Here is a 23,965-nt window from a genome sequence, read left to right as displayed (position 1 = left end):
GCTAACCCGAAGGGAAGAGCCACAAATTGGTAATGCCTGTCCAGAAAGGCAAACCTTAGGAACCGATGATGATCTTTGTGAATCGGTATGTGAAGGTAAGCATCCTTCAAATCCACTGTGGTCATGTACTGACCCTCCTGGATCATAGGTAGGATGGTCCGAATAGTTTCCATTTTGAACGATGGAACTCTGAGGAATTTGTTTAAGATCTTTAGATCCAAAATGGGTCTGAAGGTTCCCTCTTTTTTGGGAACCACAAACAGATTTGAATAAAAACCCTGTCCCTGTTCCGACTGTGGAACTGGACAGATCACTCCCATAACTAGGAGGTCTTGCACACAGCGTAAGAATGCCTCTTTCTTTATCTGGTTTACAGATAATCTCGAAAGGTGAAATCTCCCTTGAGGAGGGAAAGCTTTGAAGTCCAGAAGATATCCCTGAGATATGATCTCCAACGCCCAGGGATCCTGAACATCTCTTGCCCACGCCTGGGCGAAGAGAGAAAGTCTGCCCCCTACTAGATCCGTTACCGGATGGGGGCCGTTCCTTCATGCTGTCTTAGAGGCAGCAGCAGGCTTTCTGGCCTGCTTGCCTTTGTTCCAGGACTGGTTAGGTTTCCAGCCCGGCTTGGATTGAGCAAAAGTTCCCTCTTGTCTTGTAGCAGAGGAAGTTGATGCTGCACCTGCCTTGAAGTTTCGAAAGGCACGAAAATTAAGACTGTTTGGCCTTTGATTTGGCCCTGTCTTGAGGAAGGGTATGACCCTTACCTCCAGTAATGTCAGCAATAATTTCCTTCAAACCAGGCCCGAATAGGGTCTGCCCCTTGAAGGGAATGTTAAGTAATTTAGACTTTGAAGTCACGTCAGCTGACCAAGATTTAAGCCATAGCGCCCTACGCGCCTGGATGGCGAATCCAGAATTCTTAGCCGTTAGTTTAGTCAAATGAACAATGGTGTCAGAAACAAAAGAATTAGCTAGCAAGTGTTCTAAGCTTGTCAAGTATTTCAGTCAATGGAGTAGCTGTCTGAAAGGCCTCTTCCAGAGACTCAAACCAGAATGCCGCAGCAGCAGTGACAGGCGCAATGCATGCAAGGGGCTGCAGGATAAAACCTTGTTGAATAAACATTTTCTTAAGGTAACCTTCTAATTTTTTATCCATTGGATCTGAAAAAGCACAACTGTCCTCGACAGGGATAGTGGTACGCTTTGCTAAAGTAGAAACTGCTCCCTCCACCTTAGGGACCGTCTGCCATAAGTCCCGTGTGGTGGCGTCTATTGGAAACATTTTTCTAAAAATAGGAGGGGGGGAAAACGGCACACCGGGTCTATCCCACTCCTTATTAATGATTTCTGTAAACCTTTTAGGTATTGGAAAAACATCAGTACACACCGGCACTGCATAGTATTTATCCAGTCTACACAATTTCTCTGGTACTGCAATTGTGTCACAGTCATTCAGAGCAGCTAACACCTCCCCAAGCAATACACGGAGGTTCTCAAGCTTAAATTTAAAAGTAGAAATATCTGAATCAGGTTTCCCCGAATCAGAAATGTCACCCACAGACTGAAGCTCTCCTTCCTCAGCTTCTGCATATTGTGACGCAGTATCATACATGGGCCTTAAGGCATCTGCTCGCTCTGTACTACATCTAACCCCAGAGCTATTGCGCTTTCCTCTCAATTCCAGCTGTCTGGCTAATACCGCTGACAGGGTATTATCCATGATTGCCGCCATGTCCTGCAAAGTAATCGCTATGGGCGTCTTTGATGTACTTGGCGCCATTTTAGCGTGAGTCCCTTGAGCGGGAGTCAAAGGGTCTGACACGTGGGGAGAGTTAGTCAGCATAACTTTCCCCTCGCCAGAATCCTCTGGTGATAAATTTTTTAAAGATAAAAGCTGATCTTTATTGTTTAAAGTGAAATCAATACATTTAGTACACATTCTCATATGGGGTTCCACCATGGCTTTTAAACATAATGAACAAGGAGTTTCCTCTATGTCAGACATGTTTATACAGACTAGCAATGAGACTAGCAAGCTTGGAAAACACTTTACATCAAGTTAAACAAGCAATAAAAAAAACGTTACTGTTCCTTTAAGAGAAACAAAATTTTGCTAAAATTTGAAATAACAGTGAAAAAAGGCAGTTAAACTAACAACATTTTTACAGTGTATGTAACAAGTTAGCAGAGCATTGCACCCACTTGCACATTGATGATTAACCCCTTAATACAAAAAACGGATTAACAAATTGAAAAAAAACGTTTTTTAAACAGTCACAACAACTGCCACAGCTCCACTGTGGCTTTACCTTCCTCAATATATGACTTTTGAAGCCTTTTGAGCCCTTCAGAGATGTCCTAAAGCATGCAGGGGACTGCTGAGGGAAGCTGAATGTCTCTTTCTGTAATCTAAAATAGGCCCCTCCCACTCATATTACAACAGTGGAAAGCGTCAGGAAACTGTTTCTAGGCAAAAATCAAGCCAGCCATATGGAAAAAACTAGGCCCCAATAAGTTTTATCACCAAAGCATATATAAAAACGATTAAACATGCCAGCAAACGTTTTATATTGCACATTAATCAGAGTATATACCTCTGATAGCAAGCCTGATACTAGTCGCCATTAAATCACTGTATTTAGGCTTAACTTACATTAATCCGGTATCAGCAGCTTTTTTCTAGCAAATTCCATCCCTAGAAAAACTTAAACTGCACATACCTTATTGCAGGATAACCTGCACGCCATTCTCCCTCTGAAGTTACCTCACTCCTCAGACATATGCGAGAACAGCAGTGGATCTTAGTTACTTCTGCTAAGATCATAGAAAAAAGCAGGCAGATTCTTCTTCTAAATGCTGCCTGAGATAAAATAGTACAACTCCGGTACCATTTAAAAACAATAAACTTTTGATTGAAGCAAAAACTAACTATATTATACCACTTTCCTCTTACTACCTCCAGCTATGTTGAGAGCTTGCAAGAGAATGACTGGATATGGCAGTTAGGGGAGGAGCTATATAGCAGCTCTGCTGTGGGTGATCCTCTTGCAACTTCCTGTTGGGAAGGAGAATATCCCACAAGTAATGGATGATCCGTGGACTGGATACACCTTACAAGAGAAAAGGGTTTTATTCTCATAATTACCTTCCCTACAATATTAATCAACTTCTGTACCTCCTTTTTTCAATTACCCAGAGATATTGTCTAATCCTTTCACAAGGATTAATAATGTTCTTGTAGTTTTACCTATATATCCCCTTATCTGCACACCTAATAGACTTCTTTAGATTTAAAATCTCTCCAATAAACATTCTTGTTTTTACTGCAGTAATGATACGTTTTACAGCTATTACATGAGAGGAAACAGCACAACTAATTCCCAAATAGGTCCACTTTCCTCATTTGTCTTTTATAATAAAAACACTTGGTGTAATACTCAAATACATGGGATTACAAATATAAGACAAAAAAAAAATAAAAAAAAAAATAATATAATAATATATATATATATATATATATATATATATATATATATATATATATATGTGAGAAAGAGAGTGTGATAGAGTTAAACTTACTCAAAACCTAGTTCTCTTGCAGTGGCATATGGCTCAATCACTTCAGTTTCTTCAAAATATGTACTGTCATTTTCAGAATATGATCTCTGGCGAGGTTGTGGCATGGCAACAGTTCTTCCTGTTAAAGAAGTCATCAAAATGGCTGCTGCTAGTGCAGATCTGGGTGGGAAAAAAACAATATATCATATATTCACACTGCATTCACTATACAGAACTATTATTAAAGTTGTGCATCTTAAAATGATATTATATTATATTATTAAATAAATGGACAAAAGCAGCTGGCTCCTATATTAAAGGGCTGGCTCCTAGATTTTGAACAAATTTGTCGAGCTCTGCCCTGAACAGGCTGCGGTCTGCTGCTTTGGTTTCCTGAATATGGCATGCTGCCTCACAAAAATGTGTGCAGGGCCTGTGCATTAATGAAGTTGGCACTATTACAGTCAGGCACAAACGTGAATAACAAGGAACCAAGAGCAGAGTAAACCCTTGTACAGCACTTCAAATGTCACACGCGGCACCACTGCCATAGGATGCTGCCCTCCGGACCTATATTAATGCAGGAATTAAACACAAAGGGAAAAAAAAGAGGTTAAAACAAATTGACAATAGGGAGCAGCCATAGGCGTGTGCACAGGGTGTGCCAGGGCACACCCTTATCACCCTAGTGTGTAAAAGCAGTACCCAGGGATGCCATCGGGGGGTGAAAGGCATTACTGGTGTCACAAGTACCTCTTACCTTGTCCAGCAAAGTGTGGCTCATTTTATTGTTGAGAAGCGCTGAGTACAGCCGGCAAGATCCGCACAAAGCGGCTACAAAATGTCCCACTTTCTCTGGTAAAGTATTTGGTTATTTAGGGAGCAGTGTAGGTGAGAAAGCTGAGCAAGCCCCACTCCTTCACTGAAAGAAGGGGGAGGACGTGCACACCCTAATGCAACACCTATGGGATATTCACACACCTATAGGAGCAGCATATGTACATATCCATCCATTACAGACCATGTCCTGATAAGAAACTGAACAGAAATGCACAACTTTAAAGGGACAGTTAAGTTAAAAATAAAAATTCATGATTCAGATAGGGCATGTAATTTTAAACAACTTTTCAGTTTACTTTTATCATCAATTTTGCTTTCTTCTCTTGGTATTCTAAAACCTAGGCTTTAGAAGCTAAACCTAGGTAGGCTAATATGCTAATTTCTAAACCCTTGAAGGCCACCTCTTATCTGAATGCATTTTGAAACTTTTTCACCACTAGAGGGCGTTAGTTCATGTGTGCCATATAGATAACATGCTCACACCCGTGCAGTTACCGAGGAGTCAGCACTGATTGGCTAAAATGCAAGTCTGTCAAAAGAACTGAAATAAGGGGGCATTCTGCAGAGGCTTAGATAAAAGGTAATCATATAGGTAAAAAGTGTATTAATATAACTGTGTTGGTTATGCAAAACTGGGGAATGGATAAAGGAATTATCTAACTTTTTAAACATTAAAAATTATTTTATAGACTGTCCCTTTAAGTGACTTAGATTACAAGTGGAGTGTTAATATGTTGCACTTCAATATCACTTGCATTTTTGTGCTGCCATTATAAGAGGATTGTTAATATTTATTACATGAGCAGATCAGTAGCATGGTGCGTGCTACAGTACTCATATTGGATAGCATGACTACATCATTTGTCTCCTCTAGGCTAGATTACTGCAATGCACTTTATTTGGGTCTCCCAAAAAAAAAAAAGAACTCCATCACCTTCAGACGGTACAAAACGCAGCAGCCAGACTACTGACCAATCAAACTCACTCCTGCCACATAACACCTGTTCTCCACTCCCTGCATTGGCTTCCAATTAAATGGCAAACATTTTAAAATTGGCCTGCTGACCTTCAAAGCCTTAAACAACCAAGGCCCACAGTACCTGAAAGAGCTCCTGACATCCTACATCCCATCCCGCTCACTTAGGTCAGCCAACACATCTCTCCTCTCAGTGCCAAAAATAAGGACAAACTCAGGTTCCAGAGCATTCGGCCATGCTGCCCCTACTTTTTGGAACTCTTTACCGTGTGCAATCAGAGAGGCAACGCCCTTACAGACTTTTAAATAAAAAAGCTAAAGACCCACCTCTTCCATCAGGCCTTCAGTCCACTTATCTGACCGTCAGAAACTCCTAACTTTTATGTCTTTATGTTGGTATATTTGTAAAGTGCTTTGAGTCTCACAGGGAGAAAAGCGCTATATAAATCGCAAATTATTATTAGTAGTATTATTTCCCTTCAGTAATAGAGGGACTGCACTAAAATTATTTACATGTCAGATAACGCAAATGTACAAAACTGATCAAGCACAAAAATGTTGTTCAAGAAGGGGAGTTTTTCTTTTTATCTATTTTATAACATTTTAAGATGTATTTGAATTCACAATAGTAAGCGCTAAAAGTCAATATCAGCACAATAAGCTTGCTACTTAAACTTTGCGATAGCCATTGAAAGTATAGAGCATGACATATATATTATCAGGTGTGTTAAATACTTTGGGTAAACATTTTAACCAACAAATTGTAATACCTTTGAGCAAATCCCTATAAGAAAATAATATAATTGTGTGAACTGTGTATTAAATGTCTAATGAAACGGCAAGTTCACCACTGAGAAACACATTACACATAGGGATTACCTATTTGAACCTTTTGGAACAGTCAAGGCAAAATTAAACTTTCATGATTCAGATAGGGCATGCAATTTTAAACAACTTTTCAATTTAGTTTTAATCATCAAACTTGCTTTGTTCTCTTGGTATTCTCATATGCTAATTTCTAAGCCTTGAAGGCCGCCTCTTATCTCAGTGCATTTTGACAGTTTTTTTACTGTTAGACACTGCTAGTTCATGTGTGTCATATGGTTAACATTGTGCTCACTCCCGTGAAGTTGTTTATGAAAAACCTCTGATTGTCTAAAATGCAAGTCTGTCAAAAGAACTGAACTAAGGGGGCAGTCTGCAGAGGCTTATATACAAGGTAATCACAGAGGTAAAAAGTGTATTAATATAACAGTGTTGGTTATATAAAACTAGGTAATGGGTAATAAAGGGATTATCTATCTTTTTAAACAAACATTCTAGTGTAGACTTAAGGGACATTACACACTCATTTTTTCTTTGCATAAATGTTTTGGAGATGATCTATTTATATAGCCTATAAAGTTTTTTTGGGGTTTTTTAAATGTATAGTTTTGCTTATTTTTAAATAACATTGCTCTGATTTTCTGACCAAGCCCCAAAGTTTTATGAGAATACCGTTAGCTACCTACTCCAGCTTGCTCCTGTTTGTGTAAAGGGTCTTTTCATATGCAAAAGAAGGGGGAGTGGGAGTGTCTTATTTCCCACTTGCAGTGGGCTTTCCAGCTACCTTTTCAACAGAGCTAAACTGAGAGCTTCTAAGTAAGTTTTTATTTAAATTATTTTATTGGTGTAAAATCTGTGCTCAGTTCACAACATTTCCATGTATTAGTTAATTGTAATGACAATTACATTTCTTAAACAATAGCAGATTCAAACAATTTGTTAAAACAGGTGATAACTAGGTAACACTGAAAAATAATATAGTAAATGGCAAAAAACCAGGATATGTCCAGTCTCGGGATATAATATAATATAATATATAGTGGTACTTGATAAGTTATTATTATATCATGTGTTCATCGTTTTACGGAATTGTCTAATTCCCAATGTACTTGCAGTTGCCCCAGAAGAAACGGTTGAGATTCTGTTATATTCGTCCCAAATTGCTTGTATCATTATGAAACTATCTGTATTCCCTTTCTTATAGGCGGAGTATTCTTCTAACTCCAACAATTCTGATACTTTAGCTCTCCACATTCCCAAGGAAGGAACATCTTTTACCCTCCAGTACCTGGCTATTAGCATTTTAACGTTGTTTGTAAATATCCGAAATAGGGGAAGTAGGGACCTAAATGACAACCTAACAGATTAATTCAGCAGCCATATTAGGGGGTCTGGTGGTATGGACGTTTGTAGTATTGTGTTAGCTTCATCTATAACCTCGTACCAAAAATGGTTTATTTGAGAGCACCACCACCAACATGTGGCCCATGCCGCTCCCCACGTGGCCACATCTCCAGCATCTATTGTTAGTGTTAGGGTATAGCCGGTGCAATTTTTGTGGGGTTAAGTACCAGCAATGTAAGATTTTATAGTTAGTTTCTAGAATAGATGCTGAGGTGGAGGATTTTTTAGTATTAAAAAATATTTTAGTCGCTGTTTGAGGGAGAATTATGATTCCCAGTTCTCTTTCCCACATCTCGATGGAGTATGGTAAGTTGCCTGGTAGAGGTTGGAGGAGGATTTTATAAATGGCGGAGAGGGAATGTTTTATTGGTAAGTTTGAGAGGTATAGTTTCTCGATGTTGGTAGGGGGCTGAATCATGTTGTTTTTATGTATGTGGGTGTTGATATAGTTTTGAAGTCTTCTATAAGAAAACCAGTTGCGTGCCCAGTCATACCCCTTGTCTACTAACTGGTCCTGAGTGCATAAGGTTTCATTTGCGGTAACATTATATATTTGCACCTCGTTATCTGTCGAGGTATGGGAGCGTGAATTTATCAGTAGTTTTAAAGAAAAGTCGGAGTTGTGAAGTAGGGAGGTCAGGGGACTCGGGTTGGAGGACAGATGAAGGTAATGACGAGAAGCCAAGTCCCAATGAAGGGCGGTTTCTCTAGTGATTGGGTTAGGAAGCATTTTGGTTCTTTCGTGGAAGTTAGGGCTCCAGCAGAAGGTGGCAAGAGGGAAGTCGGGGTTTATATGCTCCTCAAGTCGAACCCATCTCCTCTGCTCCCCAATCCAAAAAACTCTTTGCAGAAATATGGATGATCTATATTTTTCCAAATCGGGCAGTCCCAGGCCGCCGTGTTCTCGTGATTGTGACATAGTGTTTTTGTTTATTCTTGGAGGTTTCTTCTTCCAAACAAAAGTGCTAAATAAACTTTGCATCTGGGAGAGATATTTGGGAGGCAGAGGGATCAGTAATGCTCCCATGATATAAAGAAGTCTTGGAAAGATATTCATTTTTAGTGTTGATCCTACCCCACCATGAGAGTTTCTTTGAGCCCCAGGATGATAAGTTGCACATTATTGCTGTTTTAATTGGTAGGTAGTTTGCCTGAAATAGGCTGTTGAAGGTTTTAGGAAGGTAAATACCTAGGTACTTAAGCGCTCCTACACACCATTTTAGGGGTCAGCTATTTTTTATAAGGCTTATGGAACGCTCTGGGAGTTCGAAATCCAGGATTTCGGATTTATTATGGTTAACCAAAAAGTCTGAGTTTGTTAAAGGTAGCGAGTTCTGTCAACAGCAAGGGAATTGATGTTTCTGGTTTAGTAAGGGTAAATAAGATGTCGTCAGCGAATAGTGATATCTTATATATATCCTGTCCTACTGCAATACCTTGAATTTCGGGGATATTCCTAATCTTTGAGGCGAATGTTTCAATAAATAGCGCAAATAATAAGGGTGAGAGGGGGCATCCCTGGCGTGTGCCGTTCTTGATATCAATTGGGGAGGACAGGGAGCCATTAATTAAAATACAAGCACTGGGTGATGTGTATAACGCGAATATCCGTTTTAGGGTAATTGAACCTATACCGAAGGCCTCCAAGGATGCTCTTAGGTAAGACCAGTTTACACGGTCGAAAGCTTTTTCAGCGTCTGTTGAAATTAATGCTGTGGGGATATTTTCATTTGTGACATGCCAAACTAAATGTATGTTGCGGACAGTGTTATCCCTCGCTTCACGTCCCGGGACAAAGCCCACTTGGTCGTAATGTATAAGGGTGGGGAGAAGTCGGTTAAGGTGATTCGTTATTATTTTTGCGTAAATCTTTAAGTCTGTATTAATAAGTGAGATTGGGCGGTAGTTAGTTATTAGATCTGGGGGTTTGTTGGGTTTTGGTATTACAGTGATGTGCGCCTGAAGTGATGTCGACGAAAAAGCTCCGGTGTCGTCTATGCTATGATAATATCTAAGTAAGTATGGAGATAATATTTCTTTAAATTGTGAGTAATAAGAATTCCCGAAGCCATCTGGGCTGGGAGCCTTGCCGGTAGGGAGGCAGGATATAGCTTCAAGCAGTTCCTCTTGCAGTATGGGGCATCTAGTTAATCTCTCTGTTCAATAGTCAGCTTAGGGAGGTTTATGTCATTAAGGTAAGTCGCTATGTCTTCAGGGTGGGGGTCATCTAAACCCCGTCTTATGTTATAAAGGTTGTCGTAAAAGTCCCTAAAAGCTTGTGTAATTTCAGTGGAGGTGGACTTCATAACCCCAACTGAGTCCCGTATTCCCATTATATATTGTTTGTTTGTTTTTTTCTTGAGCTGTCGGGCTAACATCCTGCCTTGCTTATTTGCGCCTTCATAAATAGAGTTTTTTAAAGTATAGGGCTTTATTTTTAGCTTCGGTACCCAAGAATAGGCGGAGTTGGTTTCTTTGTAATACTATCTAGTAGAGAGTTTAGATAGGTATACTGTTGTTTCCTTTTAGCAGCCTTAAGCGCTATAAGTTCCCCTCTTATTACGTATTTATGTGCGTTCCAAATGTTGTGTATGTCTACATCAGGGGTGTCATTCCTTTGGAAGTAGTCAGTCAGTGTCTTTTGTACCTGTATAAAATGTCAGAGGATCCCTACGGAGAGATTTGTCGAATCTCCACGTAGAGGTGGAAGGGCCGGTAAGGCGCCGTAGGAAATGGCAACTAATTATGGCGTGGTCTGACCACGTAATGGGGTTTATATTAGTGGAAGCGAAGGACGATAAACTGGTAACATCTGCAAAGATGCAATCTATTCTTGTATATAATTGGTGGGGGTTAGAGTAAAATGTGAAGTCTTTTATGTCTGGATTCTGAAGGCGCCAGGTATCATATTGCCAAGTAGGAAAGAGATTGTTTAATCTGTCTTAGTGTTTTGTTGGGTATTGAGGATGTGCCGGTTGAGCAGTCTAGTGCTGGGTCGAATGCAAGATTGAAGTCACCTCCTAGGATCAAACCACCCCTAGCTACTTCTAAGACTTTTTTACTTAGTTGGTGAAAGAAGGGTGCAGGGTTTACATTAGGGGCGTATAGATTCACTAGTGTTATGGGCTTGTGGTAGAGAAATCCCACCAGAATTATATATCTTCCTTCTTTATCCTTATGGGAAGAGGACACATTAAAGGGTAGTTTTCTATTCACTAAAATCCCTACTCCATTATGTTTGGTGGTGTGGGAAGAAAAAAAACTCTCTCCAAATTTTTGAAAGCTAGCTTTGGGTTCGAGTCCCCTCTCTTGAATAAAAAGGATATCACCCTTGTGTCTCCTGTAATCTCTTAGAGCCATTGACCTTTTTTGGGGACTATTGAGGCCTTTGGCATTATGGGAAATAAACTTAATATTAGTCAGCGTCGTGATAATTGCTTCAGCTGGAGTATTGAATGAAATATTAAGAGATCTAGATAAGTGTTCAAGGTCTCTAAAGTCTTTATAAATTATTTAGGACCCGTTGTGATTTATTATTAGACTAAAGGGAAATCCCCAGCGATACTTGATGTGATGTTCCTGCAGTGTGCTTGTGATGAACTTGATCTCCTTGCGCCTTTGAATCGTGTAACGGCTGAGATCCTGATAAATTTGATGTGAGTGACCTTGGTACAATATAGACTGCCTTGCTCTGGCTGCCTGCCAAATGATATCTTTTGAGGTGAAGCGTAGAAATCGGATGATGACATCCCGTGGGGGTAGTGGTGGTTTAGGAGGAGGGTGTAGTGCTCTGTGAGCCCTATCAAGGTCTTCATTTAGCAACGGTGGAGAGTTAGGAGATAGGTGTTGGTATAGTCCTATGATATAATTGTTTAATTGCTCTTGAGGTACATCTTCTGGGATACCATAGATTCTGAGGATGTTCCTGCGTCCACGGTTATCCAAGTCTTCTACTTTTTCCTGCAGGGACTGTACCATGGAGTCTTGGATAGAAAGTTGTTGTGTGTTGGAACTAACCAAATTATTCAAGGTCTCTTGGCCCTCTTCCAAGTATTCCATCCTTGCCCCCATCTTATTAAGGTCCCTTTTCAGGTCTCTCATCTCCTCCTTAATAAAATTACTTTAATGACTCCAGATCTGATTTGGAGGGTAAAGTTGCTAGCCTCACCTGTAAGGGCTGTAGCGATTCTTGGTGGTTATTAGCCGAGTCTGCAGAGCAAGGTGTCCCTAACGGGTCAGATGTCCCACCTGACGCCATTAGCGATGTGTCGGTGGTTTGGAAAAAAGAGGAGACTCATGGGGTCTGAGATTGTGTTTTCGCAAGTTTGTCTGATCTTTGCCCTTTTTTAGGGGTCATCATGGATCTTTTAATCTTGTATGTGGGCCTCTGCCAGATGAGGCCTACCACCTCAGTAAGTAGTATATATAAAGGGGGGTTAAGCAGTGATTCCTGCTTGTGGGTTAGGTTATATACAGTTCAGATATTTGTGGCTGTGTTGCGAGGGAGTGTCGTTATGTAGGTTTTGGCTGAGGGTAATTGACTGGTTTAAGGGCCCACTGTGTTTCACGCAACCTGATACTCCTCCACCGTGTTAAATTGGGGGCACAGTGTCTGAAATAGACCAACCGGTCCTGGGGCAAAGAAAACCAGCTGCCACTTGTAAAGGGAAGAGACCCCTTCTAACTATGTCCGGTTGTGTGGGTGCTGCAGCAAAGCCACGTGTGTAGCGTGAGCCGCTAGTGGCGGCAGTGTGAGCGGGTATATGAGAGCCTATATGGCCTCCGCTAGCTCCCACACTCGAGAGAGACAGATGGTTAGGTCACCCGTCACACTGCTATCCTCCGGTGTCACTTTTAGCTATCTGGGGCTATCTCCTGAACTTATATCTATTGCTGAGAGTGAAGGCTGATACGGAGCCTTACTAATGTGCGGCCATGTCCCTGCACGGCTTGGCTCCGCCCCCTAAGTAAGTTTTTAAACAGTTTTATACTGGATTTGTAAATCAGTATCTGTGCATCTTATTCTTTATAGTAGTGTCTATTATATGCAGTTATATGAAAAATGAGTGTATACTGTCCCTGGGTTAGACGACCCTTTGAGAGACAGTAAGCTGTTCCACTGCTAACAGCTCAGCCTGCATTTAGTAGCACATAAGAGTGCTTCTAGCCTTGTAAGTAGCTTTTGTACTGATTAGTATACATTTAGTACACAGTTCACACAAATAAGAAACACTTTCCAATTCTAGTTACTCTGATACAGACACCATGGAAAATAATAAAGAAAATAAAAAAACACATGGAATAAATTAAAGGGACACTGAACCCTATTTTTTTCTCTTTCGCGATTCATAAAGAGCATGCAATTTTAAGCAACTTTCTAATTTACTATTATCAATTATTCTTCGTTTTCTTGCTATCTTTATTTGAAAAAGAATGCATCTAAGGTTTTTTTGGTTCAGACCTCTGGACAGCACTTTTTTATTGGTGGATGAATTTATCCACCAATCAGCAAGGACAACCCAGGTTGTTCACCAAAAATGGGCCAGCATCTAAACTTACATTCTTGCATTTCAAATAAAGATACCAAGAGAATGAAGAAAATTTGATAATAGGAGTAAATTAGAAAGTTGCTTAAAATGTTATGATCTATCTGAATCACGAAAGAACATTTTTTGGGTTCAGTGTCCCTTAGTCCTAAGATATAGACACACCAATAGCATCTGTGTGAATTTAGTCCAAAATCAATGTCCGTTACATATTTAATACATTTTAATAATTTAAACACAAACAAATATAACAAACAAAAACAGATAAATATAAAATAAAAAAATAAACACAACTTACCGAGGCCTTTCTGGCGAAGGGTTTGGACTACGAGGGGGAGGAGTGCGAGGAACTGCAGATCTAGGAGCTACAGTGGCAGCTGGGATCAGGCCATGAGCTATGTGTTTCTAAGTAATAAGCAACAATACAGGTATTACAGCACATAGTTAAGCATTGTCTCTTTCAGTTTCTAGTATATCCAGTTCCAGAGCATTCACTCTGTTCAAGTGGCCCCCTTGATTGAAGAACACTTGGCCAGTGCCCCTCTGGATACAATGAGCTTGATACCCCTGGTTTAAAGTAATTGTAAAGTTTAAGGAATTAGTGCCCAGTATCTTTAAAAAAAAAAAAAAAAACACACCTCTTAAAACCAGGGACACTTTAATTCAATAAAAACTAACTTTACAAACACGTTTTTTTGTTTTGTTTTGTTTTCAAATAAACTTTATTAAGCCATATCAATATTACATCAACAAAAGTCAAAGATACATGGTCTCTTACGGTAAGTTAGAGTTGTAAGAATCAACACAAACAATAGGCATGGAAAAGCATGGCACATACATAAAAATAGATTTGTAACTGGTGTATGGCATGGCCTGTGGTATAATCAGAAAGGTAGTATCAGGCAATGTAAGGTGTGTTAATAGTTATATAATTATCTCTATTGGGTACTTATAGAGCGCAAACTAATCACCCGTGAGGGTCTCAAGGCGCTAAAATTATTTTTAAAAATTATAAAAAAAAAGGACTTGTGAATAAGGTTAAGCATAAGAAAGAATAGAACAAAATGTAGAACAAGGTTTATCGGACCGAAAAATTATGCAGACTAGTTTTGTTATTAATTGTAAAGACATGACTCTCCATCACCTCCAAGTAATCCATAGTTTTAGTGATGTCACTCCAAGTAGGAAGTATAGCCTTTAGGAGACAAGGGAGACCCAATGGACAGGTGGAATAGTATGGTTTGCGGCTTAGTCTACAGAATAGGATCTAAATCAAAGCATTTATGAGAGAGCATACTCCAGAGGGGACGTTTTTGTTTTTTTAAATGCCAGCCCACTGGGATGAACTATTTTTTTTTATGACAATTGCAATGAACATCCAATCAGTGTGTTTGTCATATGATACTCTTGAAATCCAGCCCTTTGAAAGCCCTAAGGAAGCATACGTAGAGAGGGGGTGGGGCTACTCTCTATGTCACAGCTAAGTCAAAAGAGGAAATGAAGGGGGGTGGAAGTACAGAAGATACCAGTAGGATTATAAATCTTTTATTATAAAATAAATATATGTTATTGGTAAAGTCAGATAATTGGGTAATCCTAGGATTACCCGGGTAAAACGGACATTACCCATGTGGCTGTGTGTAAAGCCCGATGTAAGATCATAAATCCGCTCAGAGTGCATGCGCTTCATCGAGTCACTGCATCAAACATATATACAATCAATTAATTGTAATTCCCTCATCTTCACTAACTTTTTTGCCTTCGTCTGAGGAATTCAAGAAAGGTGGATGCCAAAGGATCAGTGGAGCGCCCCCCTTCAACCCCCCAGGCAGAGGCAAAAAAAATATATAGTATAGATGGGGGAAATCAGAGTACATCAGGCTTTACCCACAGCCGCTTGGGTAATGTCCGTTTTAACCGGGTAATCCTAGGATTACCTGGATATCTTACTTTACTGTAACATATACACTTTTTAAATATTAAAAAAAAAAATGCAGTTTTGCTTGTACACTAATTGCAACATTCTTTGAAATATACCATCACTTTAATTCTAAAAAAAAAAAATCTCATCGGATTATCACCCTTGATTATTGCAACCATTCATGACTGTCGTCCGATATGGCCCCACCTTTCTATAATTAACCTATTATTATACTGTCAACTGCCTATTTAAAGCTTTAGACACATACAACCCCCAGAATAAAGACGCTTTTACACTAGCCCCACAAACAGCTGCCTAGCCACTGAACAGATTATCTTTATCCCCTCAATTTATCACTAAGCAAATGTCATTTTGTACAAGTGCAGTAGAAGTGACAGATTAGATAAATGATGTCCCACAAAAGGAATGCCAATGAGCATAGCTGAATATGCCAGACAAAAATAGGTTTTCAGCCACTGCCACCTTTCCAGGGGTGAATTTAAAAATGTCACTATACTCTGTATGTATTAAACACCTACTAATTACAACATTTTTCCACAGTCATTCCAGCAAACTATAACTATTAGGACAGAAAAGCAATGCACTACTGGGACTTAGCTGAACATTAGGTGAGCCAATGACAATAGACATATGTGCAGCCACTTGTCAGCAGCTAGCTCCCAGTGCATTGCTGTTCCCAAGCATAACTAGGTAAAAGCATCTCCAGGAAATGGAATGCAATGAACTACTGAGACCTAGTGGAAGACATCTGGTGAGCCAGTGACAAAAGGCATGAGTGTAGCCACCAATCATCAGCAAGCTAAAAATGTCTTAAAGGGATAGAAATGTCAAAATCAAAATGTGCATGGGTGTATTTTAATGTTAAATATAAGCATATGTTCAATTTACTTCCATTAGCAAAAATGTGAAAAAACATGCACCAGTATTCAAGTGCAAAGTGGTGGTGGTGTGTATTGTGTCAGTGAAGGCTTAATTTGTGTCAAATTCCACTGATGTCTGAGGCTCATAGTGAAGGTGTGGTGTTTAAATACTGTTGCAAGGGTCATCTCAGCATATGTGCGTATGCCACTAAAAAAAAAACACATAACTTTTATTAGAAGCATTTGTGCTAATGGGAGTATACTGCAAAAAAGCTTTTATTTAAAGCTTTTTTGCAGTATGCACATTTCATTTTTAACATTTCTATCCCTTTAAAACTGTATGTTCTTTCTTATGCAAGTCTATTTTTGACTTTCCTATCCCTTAAAATAACTCATGGTCCCTTTCTTTACTCTTATAAAAATGACACATATTTAGAAAATACACTGTAAACCCTGTCTGACAACCAATGGGTTAGATCAGGGATTGACATCTTTTTAGGTACCTCAAATAATATTTTAAGAAACCAGATAGGAACAATTAATCTGGTCAGTGTCTGGTTCGTTATTCTTTCCAAAATTGTACATGTTTCTGAATTAAATTACACTTCTACAGTGTTCATGTAAATGATTTGAATTATGTCACTTCAGCAATGCATGCGCTAACGTACAGCAAATTGCAATTACTCACAAACTGATTAGCCTCTCTTCTTCTGAATGGAAAGGACATCATGGTGATAGTATTAATTCTCTTAACCACTCCAAGAACTACTAAAGTCCAAATGCACAGCTTCCAGTAGTAAAGGTAGAATCTCTCACATCAACTGCCGAACTCATCACACCCCGCACTAGCATATCTTTCTATTGGTCGACACTTTGGAACCCACCAATAGGCGGCCGTTTTACTCTGTCCCTTAGCAACCGCATGGTGGTTGTCAGGGAAAAAAAAGTTTTAGCAAGGAAAGCTAAGAGGTAGATACTGTTATTGACTAGTCTGTCACTGACCACTAGAGGGCAAAAGGTCCACTAGCAGTGTGGAAACTTGCTATGTCAGGGCTGCCTGTCTTCCCTTTATATCGCCTGACCACCGGGGGTAAAAAAAAAATCCAGGAGCAGTATATCAATGTGAGACGACTGAACATTCTGTCGCTCTCAGATGTTTAGTTACTATTGCTATACTTGACCAGACCACTAAAGGGTAAAAAGGTATATTAGCATTATGGGAACAATCTGCGATTAGTATTGTGTCTTAAAAGAAAAGTGCACACCTTGTAGTTACAAGACTTTATGTTACAATCTCAGTGTGTTTACTGTCACATTAATAGAACCTGACCACTTGGGGGAAAATATCCATTAACAGTATGGGAAATATTTTTTTCCATGATTGAGCAAGGTAAATCGCATCCTCAGAAAAAAAAAAAAAAAACAAGGTCCATTTACAGGATGGGAAGTAGTCATAACAGGAAACTAACGTATGACCCGCCTGCCTGTGACTCTGACTTATTTTCTACTGGTTAATCCTTATTGATTGACAGCGTTTATGTTTACTCTTCTTGAGTCCTGGTCTGCTCTGCTGTCTTATTTCATGTGTTGGAGCCAGAGGTGAGTTGTTTTTTTCTGTGCAATAGCGAGTTAGCGACAAAAATATTGTGCAGTACTAAAATAAATACCGCACAGCTATGGCAGGTGCTCTGCCACAGAACGTTATTTATTTTACTGTATTCAGAGATGAAAACGATATGTGGTGTTTGTTTTCATATGAACAAAAGTCTTGCTCCTCGTGCATCAGAATTACTGGATCTTCAGATAGATTGTTGCAATTTCAAACATAGTTTGTAAGTTGTAAACTGTTTTAAAAAAAGAATGCAATACAATCTTATATCAGTGTCTGTGACAAATGTATTTGCAGCGCTCCAGTGAATATGCTGCCTGGGCAAATTTAATATGGAGAACAGTTGTAATTTATTTTAACATCCCAAAATATTGCTTTCCTTTTTCCCTTTGTGGAAGCAAACACTGTGGTATTGCTAACAACCCTGTTTGTAATACCAGATTTAGTAGCAATTTTACAGTGAAATAATGTGCTATGACTATGAAAATAATTCAGAATGCTAAATTCCACCAAAGTTGTAACCAAGGGAACACAAATGCTAAAATACAGTATTTGTTTTCTGTTTTAAATGCACACAGATAAATGACAGATTTGAATAGAAACATATTTGCAATATACATGCATTAGCAAAAATGCTTCTAATAAAAGTTTTCACTGTTTAGGTGTTAGCATTTATTTTTTATTTTTGCACGTGCATGGGAACCATTATAGCTAGATATTCTCAGTGTACCAGCATTTTAAATATTCCAGCTGTTCAGAATGCCAGTGGGGCTTGCATCATGTCAATGTTAACAAATTGAGTCATTCAGATGCTACAAGCACTTTACGACCTCTGAGCAAGTGCTGTGTTTAAAATGCTGGTGTGCGGTAAATACACTTTTGAAACAGCTGTAGCTTTTATTAGGAGCATATTTGCTCACTCATGTACAGTATATTACAAAAATTATTCTATTCACAACTGAAATGCAGCCATGTGGATTCCCATTTTGGCTGGAATGTCCCTTTAAGAAATGAACACTTATTTGCTTAAAGCAGTGTTCTCCCCAGGGCCATTTATAAATAACAGACACAATTCAATAATGCTGCTTCATAATGCAACTCGGCTGGCAACATTTTCTGTAGAGAACACTGTTTAAGAGATATTAAGGGCCAGGTTTATCAAAGCCCTACGGCTGCAAATTCTCACAAGAAGTTGCTCGCCGTAATTTAACAAGCAGCGGTCACCAGACCTTCCCTAACTTCTTCTCAACCTCTAAGGTGGCGAAGTTCAATCTCCGCGGTCGAGTCCGACCAAGGAGATTGACAGCTCCTGCCCGTGCATAATTAGCAAAATTGCGCTTGTGTGTAATGGTGATTACCTGCGGGTAATTTCCCCCCGCCTCAGCTTTGATAAATCTAGCCCTAAATAGTAAATACATGCTATACCTAATGATGTATTCAAATCAGAGTTTATCCTGAGAATAATCTTTAGAGGTATTTTTGTAATGATATTAGTTTTTTTTTTTAATATAGAAGATATAAATGTAAATGTTTAGTTTCTATAAAGCAATTAGCACTGCTGTGTTGAAACTTAAAGGGACATAATTCAAAAGATTTCTTAAGAGCAAATGATAGAATATCAGATATTTTACATTTTAATTATAAGTACTAACTGTTCTGGATTGCCTATTGCTTTAGTAGTTATGGTGCCCTAAATATGTAATTAATTACACTTCCCCTGTCTTTCTCATTTAAAAAAAAAAAAAAAAAAAAAACAGTTCATATACATATAGCCCTCAGGAGAGTGCACAGGTTGCAGGTATGCACAGATAAAAAATAAACGGCTAGATTTAGAGTTCTGCGTTAGCCTTAAAAAGCAGCGTTAAGGGATTAAGGCTGCTTTTTAACGCCCGCTGGTATGTAGAGTCAGGCAGGAAAGGGTCTACCGCTCACTTTTCTTCCGCAACTTTTGGCTACCGCAAATCCCCTTACGTCAATTGCGTATCCTATCTTTTCTATGGGATTTGCCTAATGCCGGTATTACGAGTCTTGGACAGGGCCGGATTTACATCTCAGGTGCCTGTAGGCACAAAAATCTGAAGCGCCCCCCCCCCCCCCCCAAAAAAAGTGAAAAAAAATAAGGATTTTTTTAATTATTATTTAGGACAACTAAAAATAAATATTAGATGTAAAACATTAAAGCCAATACCTTAGATCAGCTTATCTGATTCAACAAATACTTTAATAAAGCTGACTTTCAATTTTAAAATCAATTTTTCCAAAAAAAAGGCAGCAAAAGCAATCTTTTAGAGTAAATAAAAAAAAATTGCAATACAATTTAAACCACATGCCCTTTTATGGAGATACACAAACTAACACACACACACACCTATTATACAATATTTGTTGTAATGGAAGCTACACCAAAAATCAATACACACTTAAAGGGACATTAAACCCCCAAAAAATCTTTCAAGATTAAGATAGAGAATACAATTTTAAACAACATTCCCATTTACTTATTTTATCTAATTTGCTTCATTCTTTAGATATTCTTTGCTGGAGAAATAGCAATGCACAGGGTTGAGCCAATCACATGAGGCATATATGTGCAGCCACTAATCAGCAGCTACTAAGGCTATCTAGATATGCTTTTCAACAAAGGATCTCAAGAGAATGAAGCACATTAGATAATAGTAGAATAAATTGGAAAGTTGTTTTCAATTGTATTCTCTATCTGAATCATGAAAGAATAATTTTGGGTTTATGTCCCTTTAACTTAACTCAAATGGCCATACAATTGAAAACCGTTATCAAAAATGGATGGAAATTGTCAGTGTGATCTATATGCTGTCTTTTGTATTTCCTAAAATTCTTATTATTCATTAAAAAAATATGTTTTTTATTGGAGCAATATCTACAAAACACATTTAAACACTTTCATGGTAAATGAGAAATCACACAACAAATCCTGTGATATGCTATTGATCAACATTAAATATACAGTCTGTTCTGCACAGTCTTCCTTTTTGGGAACTCACTTGAAAAAGTGACCCATACTGCATCAGTAACAAGAAGAACACAATGTAATGAGCAGTAATCATATTGTATTAAATGACCAAGAGAAGTGCAACTGTACATAATGTACATGATCTCATGGCTACCCTGATCTAATGCCAGTACATTATCTGCACTACAACAACAGCAATAATATACTTGTGCACTTACTTGCGTTCTCTGTTGAAGTTGTCACAGAGATTTCTGTCTCCACTGACTGTGTGTGTGCCTGGATCTCATGCTGCAAGCCTTATCTCTTGTTTAAACTTATTAACCTAAACCCAGCCTGTTATCTAGTTAACTCATTATGTGAAATGCTGTGTAAATTGTGCTACAATGAACAATAACATTAGCACACTAGAAGAAAGCTCAGCTACCTCTGTGGAGTGGGACTGGACAGTCTGTGCAGTGACCAACCAGGCTAGCTAGTCCTATCCTGCCTTGCTGCTGCCTGCCGACTGTAGTGAGTGCTGCCAGTCGCCTAACCTAACTACTTCTTGCTGCGGCGCCCTCAGACTCTGGCCTCCCGAGTCCCCAAGCAAGCTCAGCCCGCTGCTGCTTCCCTCTCTCACAGTCTCCTGTCTCACTATTCCCGCGCGTGCAATGAGACAGGAAGCTGGGAGTGGTTGGACTAGGAAGTGATGAGTGAGTGTCAGGGCGACCCGGGAGCGGCAGCCAAGAGGGAGACAGAAGTTTGCAGTGTAGACTGTCACTCAAGTCACATGAGGCCCCTGTTCCTCCAACCCGGCCCCAGCACACCGGATCAATAGCTTGTTTTGCCAGCGCAGCGGCACATTTATTTTACTGAAATAAAATTTAAAAAAATAAATAAATAAATACACTGACTCTTGTGGCGCCCCTGCTGCAATGCGCCTGTAGGCACATGCCTACTGTGCCTAATGGCAAATCCGGCCCTGGTCTTGGAAGAAGTGAGCGGTACAGCCTCTACCGCCAAGACTCCTACCGCATAAAAAAGTCAGTAGTTAAGAGTTTTATGGGCTAACGCCGGAACATAAAGCTCTTAACTACAGTACTAAAAAGTACACTAACACCCATAAACCCCTAAACCGAGGCCCCCCCCCACATCTCAAACCCTATAATAAAACATTTTAACCCTTAATCTTCCGACCGAACATCGCCGCCACCTACATTATCCCTATGAACCCCTAATCTGCTGCCCCTAACATCGCTGACACCTACATTATATTTATTACCCCCTAATCTGCCCCCCCCACGTCGCCGCCACCTACCTACACTTATTAACCCCTAATCTGCCGACCGGACATTGCCTCCACTATAATAAATGTATTAACCCCTAAACCACCGAACTCCCGCCTCGCAAACACTATAATAAATTTTATTAATCCCTAATCTGCCCTCCCGAACATCGCCGCCACCTACCTACAATTATTAACCCCTAATCTCCCGCCCCCAACGTCGTCGCTACTATAATAAAGTTATTAACCCCTAAACCTAAGTCTAACCCTAACACCCCCCTAAATTAAATATAATTTAAATAAAAGGAAATAAAATTACTATAATTAAATAAATTAATCCTATTTAAACCTAAATACTTACCTATAAAATAAACCCTAATATAGCTACAATATAACTAATAGTTACATTGTAGCTATTTTAGGATTTATATTTATTTTACTGGCAACTTTGTATTTATTTTAACTAGGTACAATAGCTATTAAATAGTTAATAACTATTTAATAGATACCTAATTAAAATAATTACAAAATTACCTGTAAAATAAATCCTAACCTAAGTTACAAATACACCTAACTCTACACTATCAATAAATTAATTAAATTAATTAACTACAATTATCTAAACTAAAATACAATTAAATAAACTAAACTATAATACAAAAAAAAAACGAACACTAAATTACAGAAAATAAAAAAAATTACAATAAGTTTAAACTAATTACATCTAATCTAAGCCCCCTAATAAAATAAAAAAGCCCCCCAAAATAATAAAATGCCCTACCCTATCCTAAATTGCAAAGTAATCAGCTCTTCTACCAGCCCTTAAAAGGGCTTTTTGCGGGGCATTGCCCCAAAGTAATCAGCTCTTTTACCTGTAAATAAAAATACACTACCCCCCCCAACATTTCAACCCACCACCCACATACCCCCTACTCTAAAACCCACCCAAACCCCCCTTAAAAAAACCTAATAACGTTCACTTCCACCATTATATTTCTATTGTACCCTATATTTCTTTCCATTAATGTTTTAATTCTTCTTGCAAACTGATATTACATTTGCTGCTTAGATCAGATAAACTGTTTGGTTTTTTAAAAATCCAGGCTCTGATTGGGCACAGCAAAGAAGATAAATGTATGCATGAGCCAGACAGGTCGCATTGATGCTTTTGACATGTATAAAGTTAGCATCTAGATAAATATATTATCTTTTTGTAAAAGGAGCTCTTTATAATGGGATTTGTTATAAAGACAAGTACATCTATTTAAACCTAAATAATTTAGATTTTGGAGTTAGAGGTAGTTTATATAATTAGTTATAAAATATTTGCTTGCTTGAAAATATGTGGTACGGCAGACTAATAAAAAAACGTCTACTAAAGGAAGTCTTCTTTAGGGTATAATTTCATCCAGAGATGCTGGAGCAGTTTTGGAATTAGTGTGTTTGCGATGCTATGGCCGTAGTTGGATGTGCATTAAGTGTATACAAATCTACCTGAAACTGGTCCTAAAGTAATATTTGTCACTGTTGCATCTAAATGACAGCATTTTAATGGATTATAATATATTGTATTTTATTTTTATGGCTGCTATTTTTTGTTTTTATCCATTTTGGTGTGGGGATCCACCAATAGGGTCATGTGACCTTCTACCCCACATACTAGTTGTGCACGTCATAAACGGCTTTAATATATGTTAACATGTTTAGTGCATAAGAATACACTCTAATGAGTAAGATAGAACATGTATTTCAATTTACTTCTATTAGAAAATGTACTTGGTTCTCTTGGCATTTTTTGTTGGAAAGCATGCCTAGGTTGCCTCAGGAGCAGCAATGCATTACTGAGAGCTAGGTGGTGATTGGTGGCTATACACATATGGCTTTTGTCATTGACTCACCAGAGTTGTTCAGCTGGGTTCCAGCAGTGCATTACTGCTATGGAGCTGACTTGAATGTACCATTATAGGCTAATAGTCCTATAATAAAATACTCTCAACACATGAAATAAAAATTCACACAATCCTTGGAGTGTGACACCCAAAATCTATACAACCCTGAGCAAATACTGATGGGGGGTTGGATTGGAGCAAATATATATATATATATATATATATATATATATATATATATATATATATATATATATATA

The 23,965-nt window shown here is 38.7% G+C and overlaps 2 protein-coding genes across 5 annotated transcripts in view; one reads left to right on the top strand and one right to left on the bottom strand.

Annotated features, from left to right (window-relative positions):
* CEP89 (centrosomal protein 89) overlaps positions 1 to 16,770 on the bottom strand; it is an 805,336-nt gene extending 788,566 nt beyond the window's left edge. Inside the window, exons 1-3 of the mRNA XM_053701611.1 lie at positions 16,643 to 16,770; positions 13,451 to 13,557; positions 3,583 to 3,741 (exon numbers count right to left, since the gene is read on the bottom strand). Coding sequence (XP_053557586.1) covers positions 3,583 to 3,741; positions 13,451 to 13,557; positions 16,643 to 16,684 — 308 coding nt within the window. The 5' untranslated portion in view covers positions 16,685 to 16,770. The remainder of the gene's footprint in view (positions 1 to 3,582; positions 3,742 to 13,450; positions 13,558 to 16,642) is intronic.
* Positions 16,771 to 16,983: 213 nt separating this feature from the next.
* Positions 16,984 to 23,965, top strand: part of FAAP24 (FA core complex associated protein 24) — a 61,387-nt gene continuing 54,405 nt past the window's right edge. The window contains exon 1 of one of the 4 annotated variants that reach the window (XM_053701578.1): positions 16,984 to 17,157. The gene's annotated coding sequence lies outside the window, so the exon portion shown is untranslated. Of the gene's footprint in view, positions 17,158 to 17,187; positions 17,554 to 17,766; positions 17,787 to 23,965 lie in introns of those variants that run through there. The other 3 variants (XM_053701597.1, XM_053701570.1, XM_053701588.1) reach the window with 3 other exon arrangements.

The sequence above is a fragment of the Bombina bombina genome, chromosome 1 (genome assembly GCF_027579735.1).
Source record: "Bombina bombina isolate aBomBom1 chromosome 1, aBomBom1.pri, whole genome shotgun sequence".
Taxonomy (NCBI): domain Eukaryota; kingdom Metazoa; phylum Chordata; class Amphibia; order Anura; family Bombinatoridae; genus Bombina; species Bombina bombina.
Note: the sequence above shows the minus strand (reverse complement) of the source record. Positions and strands in the feature narration are given on the sequence as shown.